Source organism: Grammomys surdaster, unplaced genomic scaffold (genome assembly GCF_004785775.1).
Source record: "Grammomys surdaster isolate TR1022 unplaced genomic scaffold, NIH_TR_1.0 100, whole genome shotgun sequence".
Taxonomy (NCBI): domain Eukaryota; kingdom Metazoa; phylum Chordata; class Mammalia; order Rodentia; family Muridae; genus Grammomys; species Grammomys surdaster.
The window spans coordinates 6030155-6053665 of record NW_021604579.1 but is presented as its reverse complement, the minus strand read 5'-3'; the positions used below and the strand labels follow the sequence as shown (position 1 = coordinate 6053665).

The 23511-nt window shown below is 39.8% G+C and overlaps 1 protein-coding gene across 3 annotated transcripts; it reads right to left on the bottom strand.

The window, feature by feature from the left end:
• Nucleotides 1-656: 656 nt before the first annotated feature.
• LOC114636736 (cytochrome P450 4A14) lies at nt 657-23052 on the bottom strand. 3 transcript variants are annotated; one of them, XM_028784835.1, is made up of 13 exons: nt 22848-23052; nt 21794-21926; nt 20965-21009; nt 20376-20503; nt 18061-18185; nt 17533-17687; nt 17029-17135; nt 16761-16945; nt 16540-16673; nt 15659-15723; nt 15464-15540; nt 13192-13388; nt 657-865 (listed from the first exon to the last, which is right to left on the bottom strand). In XM_028784835.1, the coding sequence occupies exons 1-12, from the start codon at nt 23040-23042 to the stop codon at nt 13220-13222; spliced, it is 1518 nt and encodes a 505-aa protein (XP_028640668.1). In that variant the 5' UTR covers nt 23043-23052; the 3' UTR covers nt 657-865; nt 13192-13219. The 3 variants fall into 3 exon arrangements, with proteins under 3 accessions (XP_028640668.1, XP_028640673.1, XP_028640664.1); XM_028784840.1 differs by lacking the exon at nt 657-865 and adding an exon at nt 12342-12559; XM_028784831.1 differs by lacking the exon at nt 657-865 and having other exon boundaries at nt 12585-13388.
• Between the last annotated feature and the right edge of the window lie 459 nt (nt 23053-23511).

The window sequence follows — 23511 nt, the reverse complement described above, 5'->3', positions numbered from 1 at the left end:
ACACGCATGTTACCACAGTCTCTGTGAGTTCACATGTATGTCAATCTTACTGTGTTTAGAGTATCTTGTTTCTCAGGATCCACCATCCTTTCTGGATCTTTTAATCTTTCCACCTCCTCTTCTTCAGAACTCCAAGAGCCTCAAGGGGAAGGATTTGGTGGAGATGTCATTGAGGGGTAAGTAAGTGCTACAAGGTCTAACTCTCTGCACACTGTTTAGCTGGGGTTCTCTGTATTTTTTCCCACCTACTATACAAGGGAGCTTCTCTGATGATATCTGAGCAAGGCACTGATTTATGAGTATAGCAGAATGTCAGTAGGAGTTGTTTGGTGGCCATGTTCCTGAAATAGAACAGTAGTATTGTTTTCGCCTGGGACCCTGGTCTATTTTATTTTAGGTTCTTGGCTACCTGAGTATTGGGAATGTGTTATATCTTGTGGTGTAGGCCTTAAATCCAATCAGATATTGGTTAATTGCTGCCATAAGCTTTGTACTACTATTGCACTCAAATATCTTGCAAACAGGTCATCCTTGTAATTTGACAAGTTTGTAAGTAGGTTAGTGTTTGCCTCTCTCCTTCAGTAGAGTACAGAAACCTACCTTCCAGTACCATGAACATTAATCCATAGAACAAAAGGCTCTAGCTAGGCACCAGCTCAACTTCGTTGTGTTTAATAAATTGTATAGATGTTGTTTTCAGCAGAAGGGCCTTACTGTATGTTTGTGGAGAACAGTCAATAGACTTGTCAATATCCTGGGTTGTTTAAGGTTTCTCATGGAGCAACTTTGGTCAACAACTCAATTAGATGGAACTATTCCTGGCACAGGAAGCATAGTTTGGTGTCAGGAGTTGTTTGCTGCTTCACTGAAGTAGAGGAAAAAAAAGAGAAAATTACATGCAAGTATTAAGGTCAGTTCTAGGTTGAGGAACTAGCAATACACTAGATGCAAATAGTCAAGGAACAAGCAAGACAATAAACACAAATAGTCAAAGAGCAAGCAAGGCAATAAACAAAGTTCAGTGATCACTCCTGTGATCACTGTTTCTAAGGGCTTATCAGGATGACCAAAATATCTGAGCCTACTTCTCTGTCCTAGCCCAAAGTCATTTTCTTGTCTGACACCTACTTCTTTGTTCTAGCCTAAGATTAAGATTCCTGCCTGAAATTGATTCTTTTTTCTAGCCTAATGTCAGATTCCTACCTGAAGCCTACTTCCTTGTCCTTGGCCAATGTCATATTCCTGCCAAGCAGCCCCCAAAGCTCGCTGCCTCTCCCTCCTTTTTTATTATTTGCATGTAATTAAAATGGTATAAAAGCAAAAAGGAGGGGGGATGGGATAGGGGGTTTCTGGGGGTGGAGAAGGGGGAAGGGGGATGACATCTGAAATATAAATAAATAAAATATCCAATTAAAAGAAAAAGAAAAAAGAGAGGAAAAAAGTCTGCCTGTCAGGCAGAGTCAAGGCAGGTCAGGGTCTGTGGACAGATTTCCAGGCCTGCTGACATGTGGAACAATAAGAGGAGGTGCACTTCAGGCTCAAGGCAAGGAGCTGAAGATTCTATTGACCTTGGTGGAAAGAATAGGGAATCTTTTGGGTAAGAACAAATGTGTATATTAAGCAGAATTGTTTCTGTTAGCTGTGGCTCTGCTTCCCACGGTACTATAGTATAAGAAGGCTATGAGAAACACACTCGAGACTGGTGTGGGATAGTCATGCAGCTTTCCCATTACCTGTCTCTTACATCTTTTTCTATCTTTCCTATAATCATCCTCACACTTCCCTCAAAAGACTGCTCAACTCCATACTGGCCAGTCGGGTACAATTTGATAATGAGAGATATCCATTTACAGCTCCATCCCTCTCATTGATAACTTTATTTAGATTGCATTCATACATGTATATGTTTTAGGAAGATTCTACTGTGTTAGGTTTCTATATGTACCCTAAATGGCCTTTAATTTCAGCTGTCCTTTCCCATATTCTCTCTCTCTCTCTCTCTCTCTCTCTCTCTCTCTCTCTCTCTCTCCCATTTCCTCCTCCTCCTCCCTACCCATATTTGTTGATTTTCCAGTTCCTTTCATGACTATCTATTTTATTTCACCTTCCTAGGGAGAGCCATCTTTCTTCTCCATCCCCATACTCTATGCCTAACCTGTGTGGTTATATGGATTATAGCTTCCTTATCAAAGACTTAACAGCTAACATTCATATATAAGTGAATGTCTGTCTTTCTGGCTCCAAGTTATCTCTGAAGTGGAAAGTGAAAGGTTCTTGGAAAGTCCACTGTGTTGGATGGTGTTTTGTTGGGGCAAATACATGAAGGAATGTTTCACTGAAGCAGACACAGGTGAAAGGATGTTCTGCTAAAGCAAGCACGTGACAGGACACATGATGAAGGGTTTTTTTGCTAAGGACACATATGTATTAGTCCACCCTACATTGCATAGTTGAGCTCCATTTCTCAGGACTCCATAAAGAGAAACACACCCAAAAGCTTCTGGTAATATGCTGCAGTTTCTTGCAGCTTCCTCAGATTCCAGCTGATTGACAGAGTGATGTCAGCTGAGACAGAAGCATGTGCTGAAGCAAGACCCATGGAGGACAGGTGATGTTTGGAGGGAGTATAAATAGCACTTGATGGACAGTGATGGAGGCTGAGTTTGGCTTGCTTATATAGCTAAATGTTTCTTGATCTCTTGTCTTCGATGATCTTCCTTTGATGAGAGAAGCACAGCTGAGAACTTTTCCTAGAGTTCCTGTTGGCCCCGGTCCCTCCTAAGCTGAGGCCTAAGCTGCTACTTATTCATGTTTGCTATCCGGACTGCTGCCATATCTGCAAACTGTTTGCAAGTTGATTGAACTGCTGCTGACCTGTGAACTGAACTGCTGATTTCCAGACAACACAGATGGGATTTCCTCCACAGAACCATTTATAGACAGGTCTGCTTCCCATGTATTCTTTCTTTTCCATTGCTTCTGGTGTGTAGTGAGATAAAAAGGAGGTTAAAGGATTTAAGAACCATCACTAACCCTTCCACCCCTGCCTGGTCCTTTGGGCTGGGGCAGACAAAGAGTTGATCTGCTCCTGTGGAGATACTGAATCCTGAGCCATCCTAGAGGAGCCACTGCACTCAAAGCAGCCAATAAGAACTCGATCTCACTCCCTAAGCCCCAGAGATACATCTGGGAAACAGGGACATTCAGGACACACCAACTACCCAAAACCTGCCCCTCTGGAATTCCACTTCCCTTCCGCCCCTTCCTGGTCCTTTGGGCTGGGGCAGACACAGAGTTGGTCTGCTCCTGTGGAGATACTGAATCCTCAGCCATTCTAGAGGAGCTGATGCACTCAGAGCAGCCGAGGAGCTACTGCACTCAGAGCAGCAGACACCAAGGTGGTTTGCACTTGGGAGACATCGTATCCTGAGCCATCCTAGAGGAACCACTGCACCTAGAGCAGAAGGATTTCCAGATCCAAGAGGTGGCCTGAGTCCCAGGAGTTCTTCCACTCAGGAGATTAGGATCATAAGACCACAGAGACATCTGGACTCTGAGGAGCTCTGCAACAAGCAAGATAACTGGAAATACAGACTCCAGTCTTACACAGTGAGGGCAGGTAACACTAGAGTTAATCAGATGGCGAAAGGCAAGCACAAGAACATAAGCAACAGAAACCAAAGTTTCTTGGCATCATCAGTACCCAGTTCTCCCAATATAGCAAGTCCTGGACACCCCCATCACACCAGAAAAGCAGGATTCAGAATTAAAATCATTTCTCATGATGATGATAGAGGATTATAAGAAGGACATAAGTAACTCCCTTAAAGAAATACAAGAGAGTACAAGTAAACAGGTAGAAGCCCTTAAAGAGGAATCACAGAAATCCCTTAAAGAAATGCAAGAAAACAAAGAAGGCATTAAACAAAAACATTCAGGATCTGAAAATGGAAATAGAAACAATAAAGAAAGCTCAAAGGGAGATAACCATGGAGATAGAAAACCTAAGAGAGAGATCAGGAGTCATAGACACAAGCATCGCCAACCGAATACAAGAGATAGAAGAGAGAATCTCAAATGCAGAAGATACGGTGGAAAATATTGACACAGTTGTCAAAGAAAATGCAAAATGCAAAAAACTCCTAACTCTAAACATCCAGGAAATCTAGGACACAATGAGAAGACCAAACCTAAGGATAATAGGTATAGATGAGAATGAAGATTCCCAACTTAAAGGGCCAATAAATATCTTCAACAAAATTATTGAGGAAAACTTCCTTAACCTAAAGAACAAGATGCCCATAAACATACAAGAAGCCTACAGAACACCAAATAGACTAGACCAGAAAAGAAATACCTCCCATCACATAATAATCAAAACATCAGATGCACAAAACAAAGAAAAAATACTAAAAGCAGTAAGGGAAAAAGGTCAAGTAACATATAAAGGCAGATGTATAAGAATTACACCAGACTTCTCACCAGAGACTATAAAAGCCAGAAGAGCCTGGACTGACATCATATAGACCTAAGAGAACACAATTGCCAGCCCAGATTACTATATCCAGCAAAACTCTCAATCACTATAGATGGTGAAACCAAGATATTCCATGACAAAACCAAATTTGCACAATATCTTTCCACAAACCCAGCACTTCAAAGGATAATTGATGGAAAACGCCAACACAAGGAGGGAAACTACAACCTAGAAAAAGCAAGGAAGTAATCTTCCAACAACCCCAAAAGAAGATAACTATACAAACATAATTCTACCACTAAGAACAAAAATAACAGGAATCCACAATCATTTTTCCTTAATATCTCTTAACATCAATGGTCTCAATTCCCCAATAAAAAGACACAGACTATCAGACTGGATACACAAACAAGACCCAGAATTTTGCTGCATACAAGAAACACACCTCAGTGACAAAGACAGACACTACCTCAGAATAAAAGGGTGGAAAACAATTTTCCAAGCCAATGGTCCCAAGAAACAAGCTGGAGTAGCCATTCTAATATCAAATAAAATCGACTTTCATCCAAAATTAATCCAAAAAGATAAGGAAGGACACTTCATACTCATCAAAGGAAAAACCTACCAAGGTGAACTCTCAATTCTGAACATCTATGCTCCAAAGGCAAGGGCACCTACATACATACAAGAAACTTTACTAAAGCTCAAAACACACATTACACCTCACACAATAATAGTGGGGGATTTCAACACCCCACTCTCAGCAATGGACAGATCATGGAAACAGAAACTAAACCAAGACACTTTGACATTAACAGAAGTTATGAACCAAATGGACTTAACAGACAGCTATAGAACATTTCATCCTAAAACAAAAGAATATACCTTTTTCTCAGCACCTCACGGTACCTTCTCCAAAATTGACCATATAATTGGTCACAAAACAGGCCTCTACAGATACAAAAAGATTGAAATAATCCCTTGCATCTTATCAGATCACCACGGACTAAGACTGGTCTTTAATAATGACAAAACCAATGGAAAACCCACGTGCACATGGAAACTGAACAACTCTCTACTCAATGATGATTTGGTCAAGGAAGAAATAAAGAAAGAAATGAAAGACTTTTTAGAATTCAATGAAAATGAGGACACATCATACCAAAACTTGTGGGACTCCATGAAGGCAGTGCTAAGAGGAAAACTCATAGCTCTAAGTGCCTACAAAAAGAAACTGGAGAGAGCACACAATAACAACTTGACTGCACAACTAAAAGCTCTAGAACAAAAACAAGGAAATATACCCAGGAGGAGTAGAAGGCAGGAAATAATCAAACTCAGGGCTGAAATCAACCAAATAGAAACAGAAAGAACAATATAAAATATCAACAAAACCAGGAGCTGGTTCTTTGAGAAAATCAACAAGATATATAAACCCTTAGCCAGATTAGCCAGAGGGCACAGAAACAGTATCCAAATTAATAAAATCAGAACTGAAAGGGGTGACATAACAACAGAAACTGAAGAAATTCAAAAAATCATCAGATCCTACTACAAAGGCCTATACTCAACAAAACTGGAAAACCTGTATGAAATGGACAACTTCCTAGACAGATACCAGGCACCAAAGTTAAATCAGGAGCAGATAAACCATCTAAGTAGTCCCATAACCCCTAAGGAAATAGCACCAGTCATTTAAAGTCTCCCCACTAAAAAAAGCCCAGGACCAAATGGTTTTAGTGCTGAATTCTATCAGATCTTCAAGGAAGACCTAATACCAATTCTCTTCAAACTATTCCACAAAATAGAAACAGAAGAAATACTACCCAATTCGTTCTATGAAGCTACAATTACACTCATACCCAAACCCCACAAAGACCCAACAAAGAAAAAGAACTTTAGACTGATGTCCCTTATGAACATCGATGCAAAAATATTCAATTAAATTCTAGCAAACCGAATCCAACAACACATCAAAACAATCATCCATCACGATCAAGTAGGTTTTTTTCCCAGGAATGCAGGGATGGTTCAATATTCGGAAATCCATCAATGTAATCCACTATATAAACAAACTCAAAGAAAAAAAAAACCACATGATCATCTCACTAGATGGTGAGAAAGCATTTGACAAAATTCAACATCCCTTCATGATAAAAGTCTTGGAAAGATCAGGAATTGAAGGCCTCTACCTAAACACAGTAAAAGCAATTTACAGCAAACCAGTAGCCAACATCAAACTAAATGGGGAGAAACTTGAAGCAATCCCACTAAAATCAGGGACTAGACAAGGCTGCCCACTCTCCCCCTACCTATTCAATATAGTACTGGAAGTTCTAGCCAGAGCAATTAGACAACAAAAAGAAGTCAAAGGGATACAAATAGGAAAGGAAGAAGTCAAAATATCACTATTTGCAGATGATATGATAGTATACTTAAGTGACCCCAAAACTTCCACCAGAGAACCCCTAAACCTGGTAAACAACTTCTGCAAAGTGGCTGGTTATAAAATCAACTCACACAAATCAGTAGCCTTCCTCTACATGAAAGATAAACAGACTGAAAAAGAAATTAGGGAAATGACACACCTCACAATAGTTGCAAATAATATAAAATACCTTGGTGTGAATCTAACCAAGCAAGTGAAAGACCTGTATGACAAGAACTTCAAGTCCCTGAAGGAAGAAATCGAAGATCTCAGAAGATGGAAAGATCTCCCATGCTCATGGATTGGCAGGATTAATATAATAAAAATGGCCATCTTGCCAAAAACAATCTACAGATTCAATGCAATTCCCATTAAACTCCCAACTCAATTCTTAACAGAATTAGAAAAGGAGATTCTCAAATTCATATGGAATAACAAAAACCCAGGATAGCAAAAACTATTCTCAACAATAAAAGAACTTCTGGAGGAATCACCATCCCTGACCTCAAGCTGTACTACAGAGCAATAGTGATAAAAACTGCATGGTGTTGGTACAGAGATAGGCAGGAAGATCAATGGAATAGAATTGAAGACCTAGAAATGAACCCACACACCTATAGTCACTTGATCTTTGACAAAGGAGCTGAAACTGTCCAGTGGAAAAAGGACAGCATTTTCAACAAATGGTCCGGGTTCAACTGGAGGACAACATGTAGAAGAATGAAAATTGATCCATTCTTATCTCCTTGTACAAAGCTCAAGTCTAAGTGGATAAAAGACCTCCACATAAAACCAGATACACTGAAACTAATAGAAGAGAAGGTGGGGAAGAGCCTTGAATACTTGGACACAGGAGAAAAGTTCCTGAACAGAACACCAATGGCATATGCTCTAAGATCAAGAACTGACAAATGGGATTTCATAAAATTGCAAAGTTTCTGTAAGGCAAAGGACACTGTCAATAGGACAAAATGACAACCAACACATTGGGAAAAGATCTTTACCAATCCTACATCTGATATAGGGCTAATATCCAATATATACAAAGAACTCAAGAAATTAGACTCCAGACAACCAAATAACCCTATTTAAAAAATGGGGTATAGAGCTTAACAAAGAATTTTCAACTGAGGAAACTCGAATGGCCGAGAAGCACCTAAAGAAATGTTCAGTATCCTTAGTCGTCAGGGAAATGCAAATCAAAACAACCCTGAGATTCCATCTCACACTAGTCAGAATGGCTAAGATTAAAAACTCAGGTGATAGTAGATGCTGGCGAGGGTGTGGAGAAAGAGGAACACTCCTCCATTGTTGGTGGGACTGCAAGATGGTGCAACCACTTTGGAAATCAGTCTGGCAGTTCCTCAGAAAATTGGACATGGCATTACCTGAGGATCCAGCTATACCACTCCTAGGCATATACCCAGAAGATACTCGAACATATAACAAGGACATATGCTCAACTATATTCATAGCAGCCTTATTTATAATAGTCAGAAGCTGGAAAGAACCCAGATGTCCTTCAACTGAGGAATGGATTCAAAAAATGTGGTATATTTACACAATGGAGTATTACTCAGCTATTAAAAGCAATGAATTGGAGAGCTTCCTAGGTAAATGGATGGAACTAGAAATTATCATCCTGAGTGAGGTAAGCCAATCACAAAAGAACACACATGGTATTCACTCACTGATTATTGGATATTAGCCCAGAACCTTGAAATGCCCAAGATTCAACTCACAGGCCACATGAAGCTCATGAAGAAGGAAGACCAAGTGGGGGTGATTTGGTCCTTCTTAGAAGGAGCAACAAAATACTCAAGGGAGCAAATATGGAGACAAAGTGAGGGACAGAAACTGAAGGAGGGGCCATTTGAAGACCTTTCTACCTGAGTATCCATCCCATGTGCAGTCACCAAAGGTAGATGCTGATGTGGAAGTCAGGAAGTGCATGCTGATAAGATCCTGATATGGATGTCCCCTCAGAGGTCTGCAAGAGTCTGGCATATTCAGAGGCAGATGCTCACAACTAGCCATTGAACTGATAATGGGGTTCCCAATGGAGGAGTTAGAGTGAAGACCATTGGAGCTGAAAGGGTTTGTGGCCCCATGAGGAGAGCAACAATGCCAACCAACCACAGCTCCCAGGGTCTAAACCACCAGCCTGGGAGCACTTAGGGAGGGATCCATTGCTTCAGCTGAATATGTAAGAGTGGAGGGCCCTGCTGGGCATAGGTGGAAGAAGAGATCGTTGACCTCATGAAGGCTGGACACCCCAGGGGGTAGGAATTTGAGGGTGGGGAGGTGGGAGTGGGGGGTAGGTAGGGGTTACATCCGCAAAGAAGAAGGAGGAGGGGAGAGAGGATAAAGGGTTCCTGGGTGGGTGGGGGATGGGGTAAGAGGACAACATATGAAATGTAAATAAAACATCCAATAAAAAAGAATGAACAGAAAAAAAAGAACCATCATTAAAAGTAAGCCTTGAAAAAAATTAAAGTTATATACCATATTCATAGTTTTTTTCTAGTTCTCTCCATTACCTGAAAAATTCATTATTTTGTTTTCTAATAGATGAATGATATTCCATACTGTTCCATTATGTAAATCTAAACTGATTCCAGTTTCTTGTGATTTCCAGTTTCTAGCTGTTAGGAATAGAGCAGTAATGAACACAGCTGAGCAAGTGTCTCTGTGGTTGGATGAAGGATCCTTTGGGTAAATGCATAAGAGTGGTATAGCCTTTCCACAGTGACTGTTGAAGTTTGTATTCCTACCAGCAATAGATGAGTTGTTCCTCTTGCTCTGTATCCACACCAGCATGAGCTGTCATTTGTTTAATTGTTCTTGGCCATTCCTGGCACTGATGTAAGATTAAATCTCAAAGTAGTTTTGATTTGCATTTTCCTGATGACTAAAGATGTTGAACACTTCATTAAATGTTTCTCAGCCATTTGTGTTTCATCTTTTAAGAATTCTGTTTAGATATGCACATCTTTATTTTTAATTGCGTTGTTGTGTTCTTAATGTCTAGGTTTGTGTATATATGTATGTGTATGTATGTATGTATGTATGTATGTATGTATGTATGTGTTTCAGATATTAGCATTCTATCAGCTGTGTAGTTACTAGAAAACTTGCCCCATTGTGTAGGCTGCTGCTTTGTCCAAATTATGATGTCCTTTGGCATACAGAAGATTTTCACTCTCATGGGGTCACATTTACCAGTTGTTGATCTTAGTGCCTATGCTATCAATGCTCTGTTCAGAAAGCCTTTTCCTCTTCAAGAATATTCCCCACTTTATCTTCTATCAGATATAGTGAATCTGATCTTATATTGAGGTCTTTGATCTATTTGGAATGACTTTCATGAAAACTGACAGGTATAGATCGATTTGCAATCTTCTACATGCAGCCATCCAGTTTTGCCAGGACTATTTGTTGAAGATGCTAGATTTTGTTTTCTAGTATATATTTCTGGCCTCTTTTTAAAAATAAGGTATAAGTAAGTATATAGACTTATTTCTGTGTCCTCAATTTGTTTCCACTGATATGTGTCTGTTTTTATTACTATAGCTCAGAAATACAGTTTGAAGTTAAAGATTGTGATACCTCCAAAAGTTCTTTTATTATTCAGAATTGTTTTAGCTTCATGTTGTTCCTTTTGTTGTTGTTCTTGTTGTTTTGATGTGTGTGTGTGTGTGTGTGTCTGTGTGTGTCTGTGTGTGTCGGTATGTATGTGTAAAATGAGTTTTTAAATGAGGCTGAGAACTGTCCTTCCAAGCTCTGTAAAGAATTGTGTTTTGATGAGGATTGCATTGACTCTATAGATTTGCTTTGGGAGGATGACTATTTTTACTATATTAGTCCTACTAAACCATGAGCACGGGAGATCTTTTCATCTTCTGATATTATCTTCAAATTCTTAAATGTCTTAAAGTTTTATCATAAGAGTCTGTCATTTCCATGGATATAGTTACCATGAGATATTTTATGATTTTTGAAGTTATTATGAAAGATATAATTTCCCCAATTTTTTCTCACTGTATTTATCCTATGTGTATAGGAAGGTCACTGATTTTTTTTATTAGTTTTATATCCTGCTACTTTTGTGAAAGTGTTTAACAGCTGGAGGAGTTTCTCAGTGGAATTTTTAAGATCACTAACATGCATTATCATATCATCTGCAAATAAAAATATCTTGACTTCTTCTATTTGTATCCCTTTGATCTCCTTCAGTCATCTTATTGCTTGACTTCAAGTACATTATTGAATAAGTACAGAGAGAGTGGACAGCCTTGCCTTGTTTTTAATGAAAATCCTCTGAGTTTCTCTCTTCTACTTCATTTGCTTATCTGTTCTTGATTTAACTTGAGTAGGCAGTATATATCAAGGAAATTATCTATTTTTTATATTTTTGAATCTGGTAGAATACATGTTTTTAAAGTATATTCTTATAGTTCTTTTGATTTCCTCAGTATCTGTAGTTTTGTCTCTCTTTTTCATTTCTTTTTTAATTTGGCTCTTCTCCCATCCCTCCACCGTTTTGTTAATTTGGGTATTGATTTTTTTCAGAGGACCAATTGTTTGGGGGTTTTGTTGTTCTTATTGTTTGTTTGTTTATATTTTCTTGATTCAGCTCTGGGTTTGATTATCTCTTGCCATCTACTCTTTTGGAGCATTATTTTTCCTTTTGCTCTAGTTCTTTCATGTGTGCTGTTAAGTGACTAATATGATATCTCACCAATATTTTTATGTAGATACCTAGTGGAATAAATTTGCCTCTTAAAGGGCCTTCATTATATACGATTGTGTTTTTATTTTCATTCAATATAAAAAGTTTTTATATTTCTTCTTGATTCTGTCTTGACCCATTTTTCATTCAGTAGTGTGTTGTTCTACTAAGTTTTTAGGCTTTCTAGTTGTATTTCTGTTTCTATTGTTGACATTTGGCTTTAAGCCATGGTGATCAGATAGGGTACAAAGCGTGATTTTAACTTTATCTGTTGAGACTTGCTGTGTCTAACTAATTTGGAGAATGGTCCCTGAGGTACTGAGATAAAGGTCTATTCTTTTGTATTTGGGTAAAATGTTCTCAAAATATCTGTTAAGTATGTTTGGATTATGACATCATAGGTCCAGAATTTTCGTTTAGTTATTGTCTGGGTGACATATCAATTGGTGAGAGTGGAGCATTGACGTCCTGTACTATCACTATGTGAGGGTCAATACAACTTTTAGCTGTAGTAGTGATTAATAAATTTGGGTGCCCTTGTGTTTGGTGCTTGGATGGCAAACACCTTTCTTTATAGTTGATGCCATTGTCACAAAAGAATCCAAGTCCAGGTCATGAGTGTTTAAGGGGAATTCTTCAAACCACTAAACTGAATCATCAGAGTACTCTAAACAAATAAGACCAGATTAAAATAAGAAAACTTCTTAGCTTCACAAATTCACCAACCTGTATTTAATTACAACCAGCCCAGGAGTCAAAAAGCAAAGAACAACCTCTCAGGCATTCTGTCTTGACCTCTCAGGAGCTGAGAATTCTACCATATTCTACCAGTGGAGACCAGACAACAACATGCTTCCCTGATGGCTGGCATGGCAAAACTGCCTCGGGAAGCTTAGGTTCATGCTGAGTAGATTTTCTGTATCTTAAATGAAAATAGAAAACAGAAATTGATGAAGTAAAAAGAATTTATTTACAGTTTAGCTAAAAATAGAAAAAACTCTACATTTCTCTCTACCTTTCTGTATCAGTATTATTATTTCATAGAAAAAAATGAGACATATACCAGAAAATCTACCAACATTAATTTCAGCATGAGACAAACAGAAATGTCTAAATTCTCTTCTTTTGAGTCAAGTTCCTTCCTCTGGATGGTCTCAGATTTTTAGTGTTTACTTTCTCCCAGCATGTGATTTGTAAGAACATTTTAATTCATGATGTCCATTGTCCCAAGAGTCTAATAACTGAAGGGAGAGAAAGGTACAAGTGTCTCCCTCTAAAATATATCTTCCTCTGTCAGTGCAATGGTTATAAGGGGTAAACAGGCTGGAGAACAGGCTGCTGGCTGCAGGTTCAGTGGCTTGTCAGAGGTAAAGCTAAATGGGAAACAGGTACATGCACAAGCTGGGAAGGAATCTGGAGGAAAAGCTACAGAAATGATGACAGAAAGATGAGATGACAGGACACCTTGCAGAAAGCAGAAGGACAAGAATCAAAGAGAAAGCAAAGTAAGTACAGATAAGCCAGGGACAAAAGCAGGTATTGCAGGCAGCAGACCTCTGGAGCTGTCCTGTCTCCACCTGAATTATCTTAGCTTCTTGAGACGCAAGTGGATCCCATTCTTAGACTTCAACACAAGTCTTGCCATGGGGGCTGGGATCCTAGTGGGATCTGGCAGCAACTCAAAGCGGAGCAGGGTCAGGGCCACAGCCACCTTCAGCTCATTCATGGCAAACTGTTTCCCAATGCAGTTCCTGAACCAAGCAGAGACACATAAAGTAAGATGTGGTCTGAGACTGTTCTGGATACAGTAAGTCTTGTTTCTTTAGCCTCAGTCCTGAACAGCATCGAGATTCCCCATCATGGTATCAGCCTAATCGTTTTCTTTATAGACCACACACCTAAATCATTCCCTTGCTTTGAGATCACTTTCCTTATAGGTCACATCGCCACCTCAATCCCTTGTCTTTATACATAGGCTACTGACCTAGGATAAATTCCCTTGCTCCTCTAGGTCTCTCTAACCCTTGTCCTGTTCTTGTATGGAATATCATTTGAACAGTGACAGCTCTGTGTGCATAGAGCCCAAGCATGTTAGTTATTTAAGGAGGTAATCATTGGTTAACCAATTCTCTCCACTAACAGTTTCTGGATCTCCACTGTGATACTCCTATTCAGGGCAATATGAGGAGGGGTAGGTCACCATCCTGGGGATTATTATTTGTGTATAAAAACGGATTGACCCTACAGTAAGCGTCGAATCTGGTGTTAGAAGCTTGTGGTGAATGCATCTGATTGGGTATCCTCAAGCTGTTCCTCCATCTTCCTCCCACTCAGCATTCAGGCTCCAATCCCTCATTACCCCCAGACAACCATCATCTGTACCCATCTAATCGAATTACAGAAAAGACCTTATTTGCATTTTCAATTTTCTATCTTGGTCCTTTGTTCTCCACAGCCCCTTTCTCAATGCTCTTCCTCCTATGCACACTGTCAGGTAGAACAGCTCCAGATGCCCCAGACATAACTATTCTTAGTGTATGTTTGTGGAGTTACCACCTCTTACCTGTACAGCTCCACCTCCTATTTCAGCTCATGTTGCTGAAGTTGCCAATAATGCTTCTCTTCACCCTCACTACTATACCCAACGGTATTTAAGCTAGGAACTTAACTACCTGCGACTCTCCTGTCTTCCAATGGCTGCACTATACTTTTAGCTGGTTAAGATGAAATTCTTAACGGTGGTTTGAAACTCCGTCATATGTGTCTAGTGAAATGCCACGTAGGAAGCTTGTTCTGTGGGAGCTGATTCAGTGCTTTAAGTTTCATAGAACTAGTAAATCAGAAGAAACTCTTAATTTTCTTCCCCATGTGATCCCTAGAGATATGTTAATTCTGATGACCATTGTATCCAACCCTTAAGAAGTTTTAGGGGGAATCTGTGGTCTGCAGGATGAGTCCTGTGGACTCCGTGGAGTTTTACAGCAGCCTTTTAGCTGCTTGTCTCACTCAGCTGTTTGTCATTGCACACACCATCTGTGGCGGACATCATCACTAAACAGTGGGTTTTCCTCAGAAGCTATTTAATGTCCTAATTCCTGTTTTTGACACCACTAGAATAGGTAAGCCAGGCCTGTTCACTGAAGTCTCTTCCTGCATGCATAGCTTTACAAACTGGGAGTGTATATACAAGTTGTAAGCATTTGTATGTGCAGAAAAAAATGTTGTGAGTCTAGAAGTCAAAAATGTGTGATGAGAGCCGTGGTTTCCAACCTACAGCAAGCTGTGAACTCTTACATAAATGACTGTAACAGAGGCGCCTACACAGTTTTTAGAATTTTAAATATATCACATTATAATACTTAATATATATTTATTACACATACCCTTATAGACACATATATTTTAAAGATTTATAGAAGCATACAACACTTGAATTAATTAAAAAAAAACCTATAAGGCAATAATGAGAAATTTGAGAAAGGAAAACTCATCCTTTAAGACTTTAAAAACTAAAATTTTTCTGTTTTATCTTCATAAGGAATATAATTCTAAAATATGAAGTTCAGAATTTATTAAAAATGACAATACACTAATTTTTATACAGATGTTTCAGTGGCTACAGGACAGTGGGTTTTAAAAATCTGTGTTATACTGAGTTGCTGCTATCTTTTCTTTTGGCACAAACATATACACATGACAGCGTCTACCCACATAGACCCACAGAGTACATGCAAGTAGACAACATGGGAACGTAAGCGATCAGAAACATAAAACAGTAATATGTGCCAACCCTCTATTTTTCCCTCCAACCCTTTCCCATCATCACCTTGCTCCTCCTGAGAACGGCAGATAGGCATGGCTGTGGCGAGAAGAATCTGGTGCGAATCTAGAGGGATCAAACACCTGCAAAGAGAGCACAGGGCCAGGGTGGATGGAATCAAGGTCATTTCCAATGCAAAAGGATACAGAATGTTTAAAGTTGCAACTGAGTGGCTCTTCTCTCTTCTCTGGGCTTTCATACCTTTGGGTTTGGCCAGATTCTTGGGTTATGATGGAGACCATAAATGAAAATTGTGGCTATGATACCTGTGGGGAGGAAGGCAGAAGACACAGAATGAAACACAATTAAGCCAAAGAAACAGGGCTCTACAACCATATTCAGTGGCAAATACATATGGCCTGTATATAAGGAGTCACCATGTAGAGCTAGTGATCCTTCTGGGGATAGGGAGTTTAATGAAGTATACATTAGAAAACCATAAACCTGGTGATGACAGACAGCAATGAAGTATTGTGTGTATCCTGCTTCTAGTAAGTGCGATGACAGCACAGGTTCATCAAATGTCTTACACCCACCATTGAAGAACATATACTAGTTAACAAGACACAGTTCCTCCTCCGACATCACAGTTCCTCCGGCATGGTTTATGTACATTTTCACATGAAATACTAAATTCTCAATGAAGATCATTATCTTTCTTATAGTTATACTCTTTGGATGTGGCAGAGGCAGGGTCATATCCAAAGATGAGTTCACTAACAGGTGTTTTCCTATGATGACAAGGAACACAGAACTTAGCTCCCACCTTTCATCACTTCAAAGTTTCCACAGAAACTGGGAGGCAGTGTACCCACATATAGGATTCCCTTATCCTTTTCATTTGCCTTTATCCATAAACAAAATCTTATCACTACAAGACTAGTGTCATTGTTTGTGAGCCATGAGTATATCAAGTGACTGCAATGTCAAGGCTGAGAATGACATTTAACTAGAATCTGGCATTTCTTCCAGGAGACTTCTTCATCTCAACTTTATAACCTCACCTCAACTTCAAAGTAAGGATCCAGTTAGCTGGGACAACAGAAACACATGAGAGCATGTAGGTGACTGCATATGGTTACCTTTGGGTATAGAACGTCCATCTGGGAGGGTAACAGGTGAGCTGAGCTCTCGACTCACAGATGGCACTGGTGGGTAGAGCCTCAGGGCCTCTTTGATGCACATGGTGATGTAGGGCATCTGGTCCAGGTGGTCCCTGAAATGAAGCCCATCCTGAAGAGTCATACAAAGCTGGGAAGACCAGAAGGTCTCTCCTATAAGAAGATAGGTGAGTAGTTCTCACCAAGTGACAGAGGTTTCATCCCCCAGGACACTCTGCACCTCCTCTCTGCATCTCTGTTGGTGCTCAGGGTGGGTGGCCAGAGCATAGAAAATCCAGGAGATTCCACTGGCTGTGGTGTCATGACCTTCAAACATGAATGTGTCCACCTCAGCACGCAGGTCCTCATCAGTCAAGCTGTTCTCATCCTGAATGAATGTACAGGTGAGAGAACAGAGTTTGTATCTCATCTGAGCTTCTTGGCCAAATCTCAACCCTGTACCCCACTCACTTGGGCAAACAAGAGGATGTCCAAGAAATCCAAGCGCCTCTTCTTCCTGGCCCTCTGCAGCTCTGCCTCATCCTTCAGCTGAGCCTTCCTCATCTTGATCACTCCATCTATCCCACGACAGCACTTATCAGATAGAACCCAGAGCTACTGTAACACACACAATCCCTGAACCTAATCTCCATGTCCTGTGGAGTCCCAGATGTATGTGCAGGTGCGAATTTAGTCATGATTTGAAGTCTACACAATCTCATATACCTCAAGCCTCCACTCAGGATCATGGGCCACAGAGTCATGTTGAAGGCTGTTGGATATGTCACTAATGTAGTAAAGCTGGTGGTAATGTACCTTATATGCTAACATTCTAGCTGCCAAACTTATATCTTAATAACTGACATGAGTGCCTCAAGTCCTGCAGAGGCTTCTGGTAAACTCACTGTGTCTGAGGTATATGATCATGTCTTTGGGATGATCCTGCTAAAAGACAGAAGGAGGTGGGAACAGAACCTGTGTGCTCATGAGCAATCTGGCAGGCACGGTGGGACAAACGGCCATCAGAAGACATATTGTAGATGATGTTGTTCTCATAAAAGGCACTCCTCACACGAAAGAAAGTCAGATTGTTTAGATCCTCAACAGCCTTAGTGTAGGACTTGGAATTTCTGAGGACAGAAGATACAATATACTGATGATTCGTGTGTCTGAACCAATAATAGGGTGAGCTCTCTATAGTCATTCTTTTAATCATGGGACACACAATACCAAGACACACAACTTCAAGATCTTTTGACTATGGAACTTTAGATAATGGATGGCCAACTGAGCTTCTACACTTGCCAGGGTTCCACAATGTTCATTCTGGTTTGAAATTAGAGATTGGCCTAGGGCTGGATGAGAATCTTATATTTTGTGGAAGGAACTGTCTTAGCTGCCCCACTTTCTTCTTCCTAAACACTAACTGACTAAACTTAAATCCTAACTTACTAAACAGACTGATAAGACCAAAGACTCTACAAACAAAGGGTTGTCACTCACTCATCCAGCTGAACACTGCCCTGGTGGCTGAAAGCACACTTCATAACAGTGTCCAGTGTCATCAAGGAGACATAGTGGAAGATCTCCAGAGGGTGGTCCTGGCAATCAAGCTTCTCCCATTTGTCCTGTGGTGAGAACAAGACAATTTCTTAATTTTCTTCAGAAGACCTGTGTTTAGACTAATACTCTTTTTTTTCAAACCAGCAGGTAATTTTAATCAAGTCAGTCATTGGAATATAAAGTCAGTTTAACAGCACTTAAATTTTCTTTTTTAAAATTAGTTTTTACAGATTAATTATATTTTTTAAAAATCCCTTTGAAGTTTTTTCATTCTTCTATTGGAACACATCAAAGCATTATAATGTTTTTTAAAATTCCATTTTATTCTTCCCTGAACAAAGTCAAATATTTTATGCTTTTCATTTTTAAGACACATTACACTCTCCTTGCTTGCTTTTTTTTTTACTTTAAAAATGTTTTTAGTTATAATAAATTACAATTCTTTCCCCCACTCTTTTGCTTTTCTGTGCTCAGTCCCAGATACTATCTCTGGAATCTCTTTCACACCCTCTTCCCACTCTTCTTTTTGGCTTTTGAAGCAGACTGTGTCCACTCATGCTGACCTTGAATTTGCTATGCAGTTTCCTGCCTCTCCTCCTGAGTGGGAGTACTATGCCTCCAGGTGCACACCACCACATTAGGTTAATGAGCTAGAGAGGATCAGACCCATGCTCTTACATGTCACACAGTATAATATCAAGTGAGATACATCCACAGGCCCTTTGTATATGTTTTTACAGAGTATTTCTGCAATGATTCTGTGCTACTTTCCTTTGCATATAGTGATTACAATTGTTAACCATCAACATCAACTCTTTTACAGAGAAACATAGGAAAAAGATAATTAAAAATCATCATAAAACAAAATTTTGTAATGGTTTAGAAAATTCATTTGACACTTTTATAATTGTTAGAGACATCTGAATCTTCTTATCATGGTTTTTCAGTGAGGTATAAGTGTATTTCAATGATTTAGTTTCATTTATCATATAAAATGGTAAGTTGCTAAATGTATACAAAATTACAATAACACAATGTTGTAGCAGGAGATATTATAAAGAATGGGTGTCCAGCTAGCTCCTTGCCTGGCCACCATGTTCCTGCTCCAAGCCCATTTGTCTCAACAAGCTCTCGAGCAGGGCCAGACCTGAGCTGGTTCCAGGCTACTGTCTCTAACTTGCCCCTGTAGTGACCAGTCCCTGTGCTTCCAGCTCTGGTTCGCTTGGTCCTGGAGCCACTAGTTCCTTCACAGCCATAATCACTCAGTTCTCGGCGGACCCACCTTCCAGTAACCCAGTAAAGTAAAACTCTAGATGCTTAAAGTTAACCAATGGAGTTATATATTAGCAAATACTCAATACGTAAGATGCCCACACAATTAGAATTTTTATCCCAATTATCTAACCTTTTGATAGGAATATAAGTACCAGAGACTCCTAGAGACACACGTCTGTAGCCGTCTTGCCTCTCTCATCTAGACTAACAGTTTTCTCTTAATCTATAGATAATCAGTCAGTCTGGAGTCCCTCTCCATTAAATTCATTTGCTTCCAGCAAACTTAAAGCACGAAGAAAATGTTTGTAATCTGATGTCTGCTTCTTCCAAACTCTTTAACAAATCAGCATATTTTCTCATGGTGTTCAATTATTGCTTATTTGGTTTTAGAAACAAGTATAAACTTTCAGTTTATAAAAATGGCCTCTTTGAAATTTTGAGAGTAAACTAAACTTGAAAAATTGGTATAGACACAAATTCAGGAAGAAATAAAATGTGTAAAGGAAAAGAAAGGTTGTTGACCTAGGTGAAATTCCTCATGCATGCTATTGGTTAATTGAATTACTTCTTACCCTTCAAATGGCAATGCCAGAAACTAGGGCCTAATATGAGGTAATGATTTGGCAGGTAAAGGTGTGAGGATGTGGACTGGTGTCTACTTTCTCATGAGTCACTTAAAATCATACAGAAACCCTGGAGTCCAGGACGTTTTGTCTTATAACACCTTGAGGATGCCGCTATCCAGTCCAGCCAACAACAGGGAGTTTATACTGTATGGTGTCTTATACATTGTGATAAACACTTGGTCCTATAATTACCACATTGCTCTCTGAAGTGTGTGGCTCCTTCCTGCTGATCAGGAGCTGTCCAATTTATGCGTTTAGTCTATGTGAATGCCTAGAAGGTGTTTAAGGGTGGAGTCATTATGTGTATGCTGTTGAGTGGGTGTTATAAAATGAGAAAGAGACAGAGCTACTCACTAGCATTATATTGACAGAGTCCACCATGATTTTGACATAGGGTTTGAGAATGTCGTAGTGGAAGGCTGGAGTCAACATCCGCCGATGCTGGAACCACTTTTTCCCATTCAACAGGAGCAAACCATAGCCTGGGCGAAAGATTGATATGTGAATGTGTCTGACAGAGGTGGAATCAAAGGTACCCCTGGGATCATTTGGTTACATTCACTGGGATATAATTCAGGAAATAAAACTCCAGTAATAGTGAGGGACTTTTTAAAGACAAAGACATAGAAAGTGAGACTTCCAATTTGTCTGATAAATCTGCTGTGACTAAGACAGAAGTGGAATGAAGGATTAAAACATGTTGGGATCAGGTCAAGAGGCACACATATAAATGTCTGGCAATGAATGTCTGAAGAAATAATGTGGCAGAAACCATGTATCGTGTGCACTCATGCCAGCATTAAAAAGGACTAAGGACTGATTAGAAGAAGAGACATTAAGCTTGTTTTAGGAATGGATGGTGATACTTGTTGCCAGTCACCTGTTGTTCTTTATTAGCCAAAGAACAGTGAAGAAAACACGCTCCCTATTTTAATATACTTACCAATCCAGGGAGCAAGGAATTGATAAATTCCAGAAGCCTTTGGATCTGAAAAGTAAGACAGATCTTGAGGACCAGATGGGGGATGGTGTTCAAACTGCAAGCTTTTCTTTAGTTTTACAGTATTTTAAAACTTTTTTTATTATCTGTGGTGCCCCTGCTACAGTGGGTGGAGTTCAGAGGACAACTTTGTGGAGTTGGTTCATTCCTCCCACTTTCAGTGTGGGTTTCAAGGCTCAAAATTAGATCATCAGGCTTGGGCAGCAAACCCCTGTACCAGCCGAGCCATTCCAGTAACCATGTCGTTAGTTCTTGGTGGATTTCAAATTATTGCCTTCCCACTCAAGCTGCCTCTCATTCCTTTCTTTCTGTCTTTGGGTTGCCAGTTAGCTGGACTTAGGAAGGCAGACTTCATTGTACCAGCAGCTGAAAGTCTCTGTCATTGTGATGTTTGGGAAATTTGTAAAACACATCAACTCAATTTGTTTTAAAAGCAAAAAAAAAAAAGAAAAGAAAGAAAGGAACAAAAAAGGAAGGAAGGAAGGAGGGAAAGAGGGAAGGAAGGAAGAAAGGAAGGAAGGAAGAAAGGAAGGAAGGAAGGAAGGAAGGAAGGAAGGAAGGAAGGAAGGAAATTTAAGCCTCGTGCAGCTATTTTAAGTGACAGGAACTATGTAAGTATTTGCTAGCTATATGTTGGTCTCTACACAGAGAGAATGGTAGGTATTATTTAGACATTGATTGCTGAAATATCATTCTTTTCTAAAATTACACAGACTTGGGGCGAACATTGGATGGCAGATAAGCTACAGCTGTACTGAGTTTGGACTCTCACCTGATCTCCCCAGAACCACCTTCACATACTCAGGATCATAGAGCAGGACTCGTACATTGCTCCCCGAGAGCCACTGTAAGCAGGTACTTGGAAATTTCTCTACCCATGTAAGAATCTGCTGGAGCTCCTTGTTCTTTGGGAACAGACATCAAAGAAAAGACAAATTCATGAAGCTGTTCTTTGACATCTAGAACTCTGTGTGGTATAGGAGATGCAGGACCACCAAGAGGGCAAGGCTCTGGGATGTTCAGAGAAAGGTAGAAATTTGGGTTGGTTTGATGGTCTGTCTTTTTTTCCTCCATCTAGACCTTGCTGTGCCCAAGGACTTGCAGTGGGCAGATCCTGGAGCCTTGTTAATGGAGCTAAGGCTCCTTAGAGAAGCTACTGGAGTAAGAGCCTCAGCATTCTGTAGAGACTCTGAATTTGCCTAATTTAATTTCTTAAATGTGGCTAGTGTGTGATCTCTCACCAAGTGCCTTCATGCAGACCCTTACCAAATCATATTCTACTGAGAGCTAGTAACACAGTCAGCCATTCTTACTGATTACATATACTTGAGATGGGGGAGGCTAATGAATCCAGCCAGTTTCACCTCCTCGTAGAACTTCCTTTATTGTAAGGAGCTTCCTTTCTGGATAGAATGTTTTACCTCTCTTTAGAATACCCTGCATTATAATCGCATGTTTCTCTCCAAAATGGGCAGTTTTCATCTCAGAGGAAACTGATACCCAACATAGAAATCATCACTTCTAGGAATTCTCTCAGAGAACAGCCTAGATTAGTTGTTTCACTGTGGCTGACATAACTCACCTACTCCATAAAGGCAAGCTGTTTTCCCGTGCCCGTCTATATCTTAAGATTTGAGTCTATGGTCAACATCGGTCTTTTTAAAAAGAGTATGCACCACATGATTAAGGCCAGCTCACTTTTAGAAATAAACTCAGTGTCCTTCAAAATTCACATGCTTATCACGCAGCAGACTTCCCTGTATACTAATGCTAAACTATCAGAGCTCCAGTGTTTCATACTCTTCCAAGCTCTCCCTTCTGCTTACCTTCAGATGGTGCCCCCAAAGCCAGTGGGAAGGCATGGATGGGAACTTCTGGAGGACCTTGAGCAGCCACTGTCTTCGTAAATAGAATTGGACTGCCTTGAACAGCACCAGAAACAGACTGAGCAGGATGGCCCCTTGGAACAACCCAGAGACACCATCCAGATATCTTGTAGGGCTAAATACAGAGAAACCCATGGTTAGTGGTTTCTGGATCACCAGAGTCACTAAATGTTAGGAACACCTGCATTTAAGTCATGAGAAGGTAGACCCACCTACTTGTGGGAGGGACAATGAAGAAGACAGACAGAGACTGACCTCAGAATCCAAGGTTTATTAATCTGCAACACCAACTTTGGTAAACAGTAAAAACAAATCCCTAATAGCTGTTCTTGGTAACATCTATGTGTACATCCACTTTCTTATCTCTGAACTACTCCCAAATATTTATTGAGCACATATTGCATGTTATGTAGTATCCTCACTGATGAGGTAAAGTCATGGAATAGACATTAACCTTGATATTAAGAAATCTATACTCTAATTTGCCAAACATTTAATAAATGTAGCTGCTTTTAATATTTTCATAATTTCAGAACGAAGTGATGACAAGGGTAATTGGTGTGTTCAGATTAATGTAATTGCTGAAAGTTTCTACACATAGACA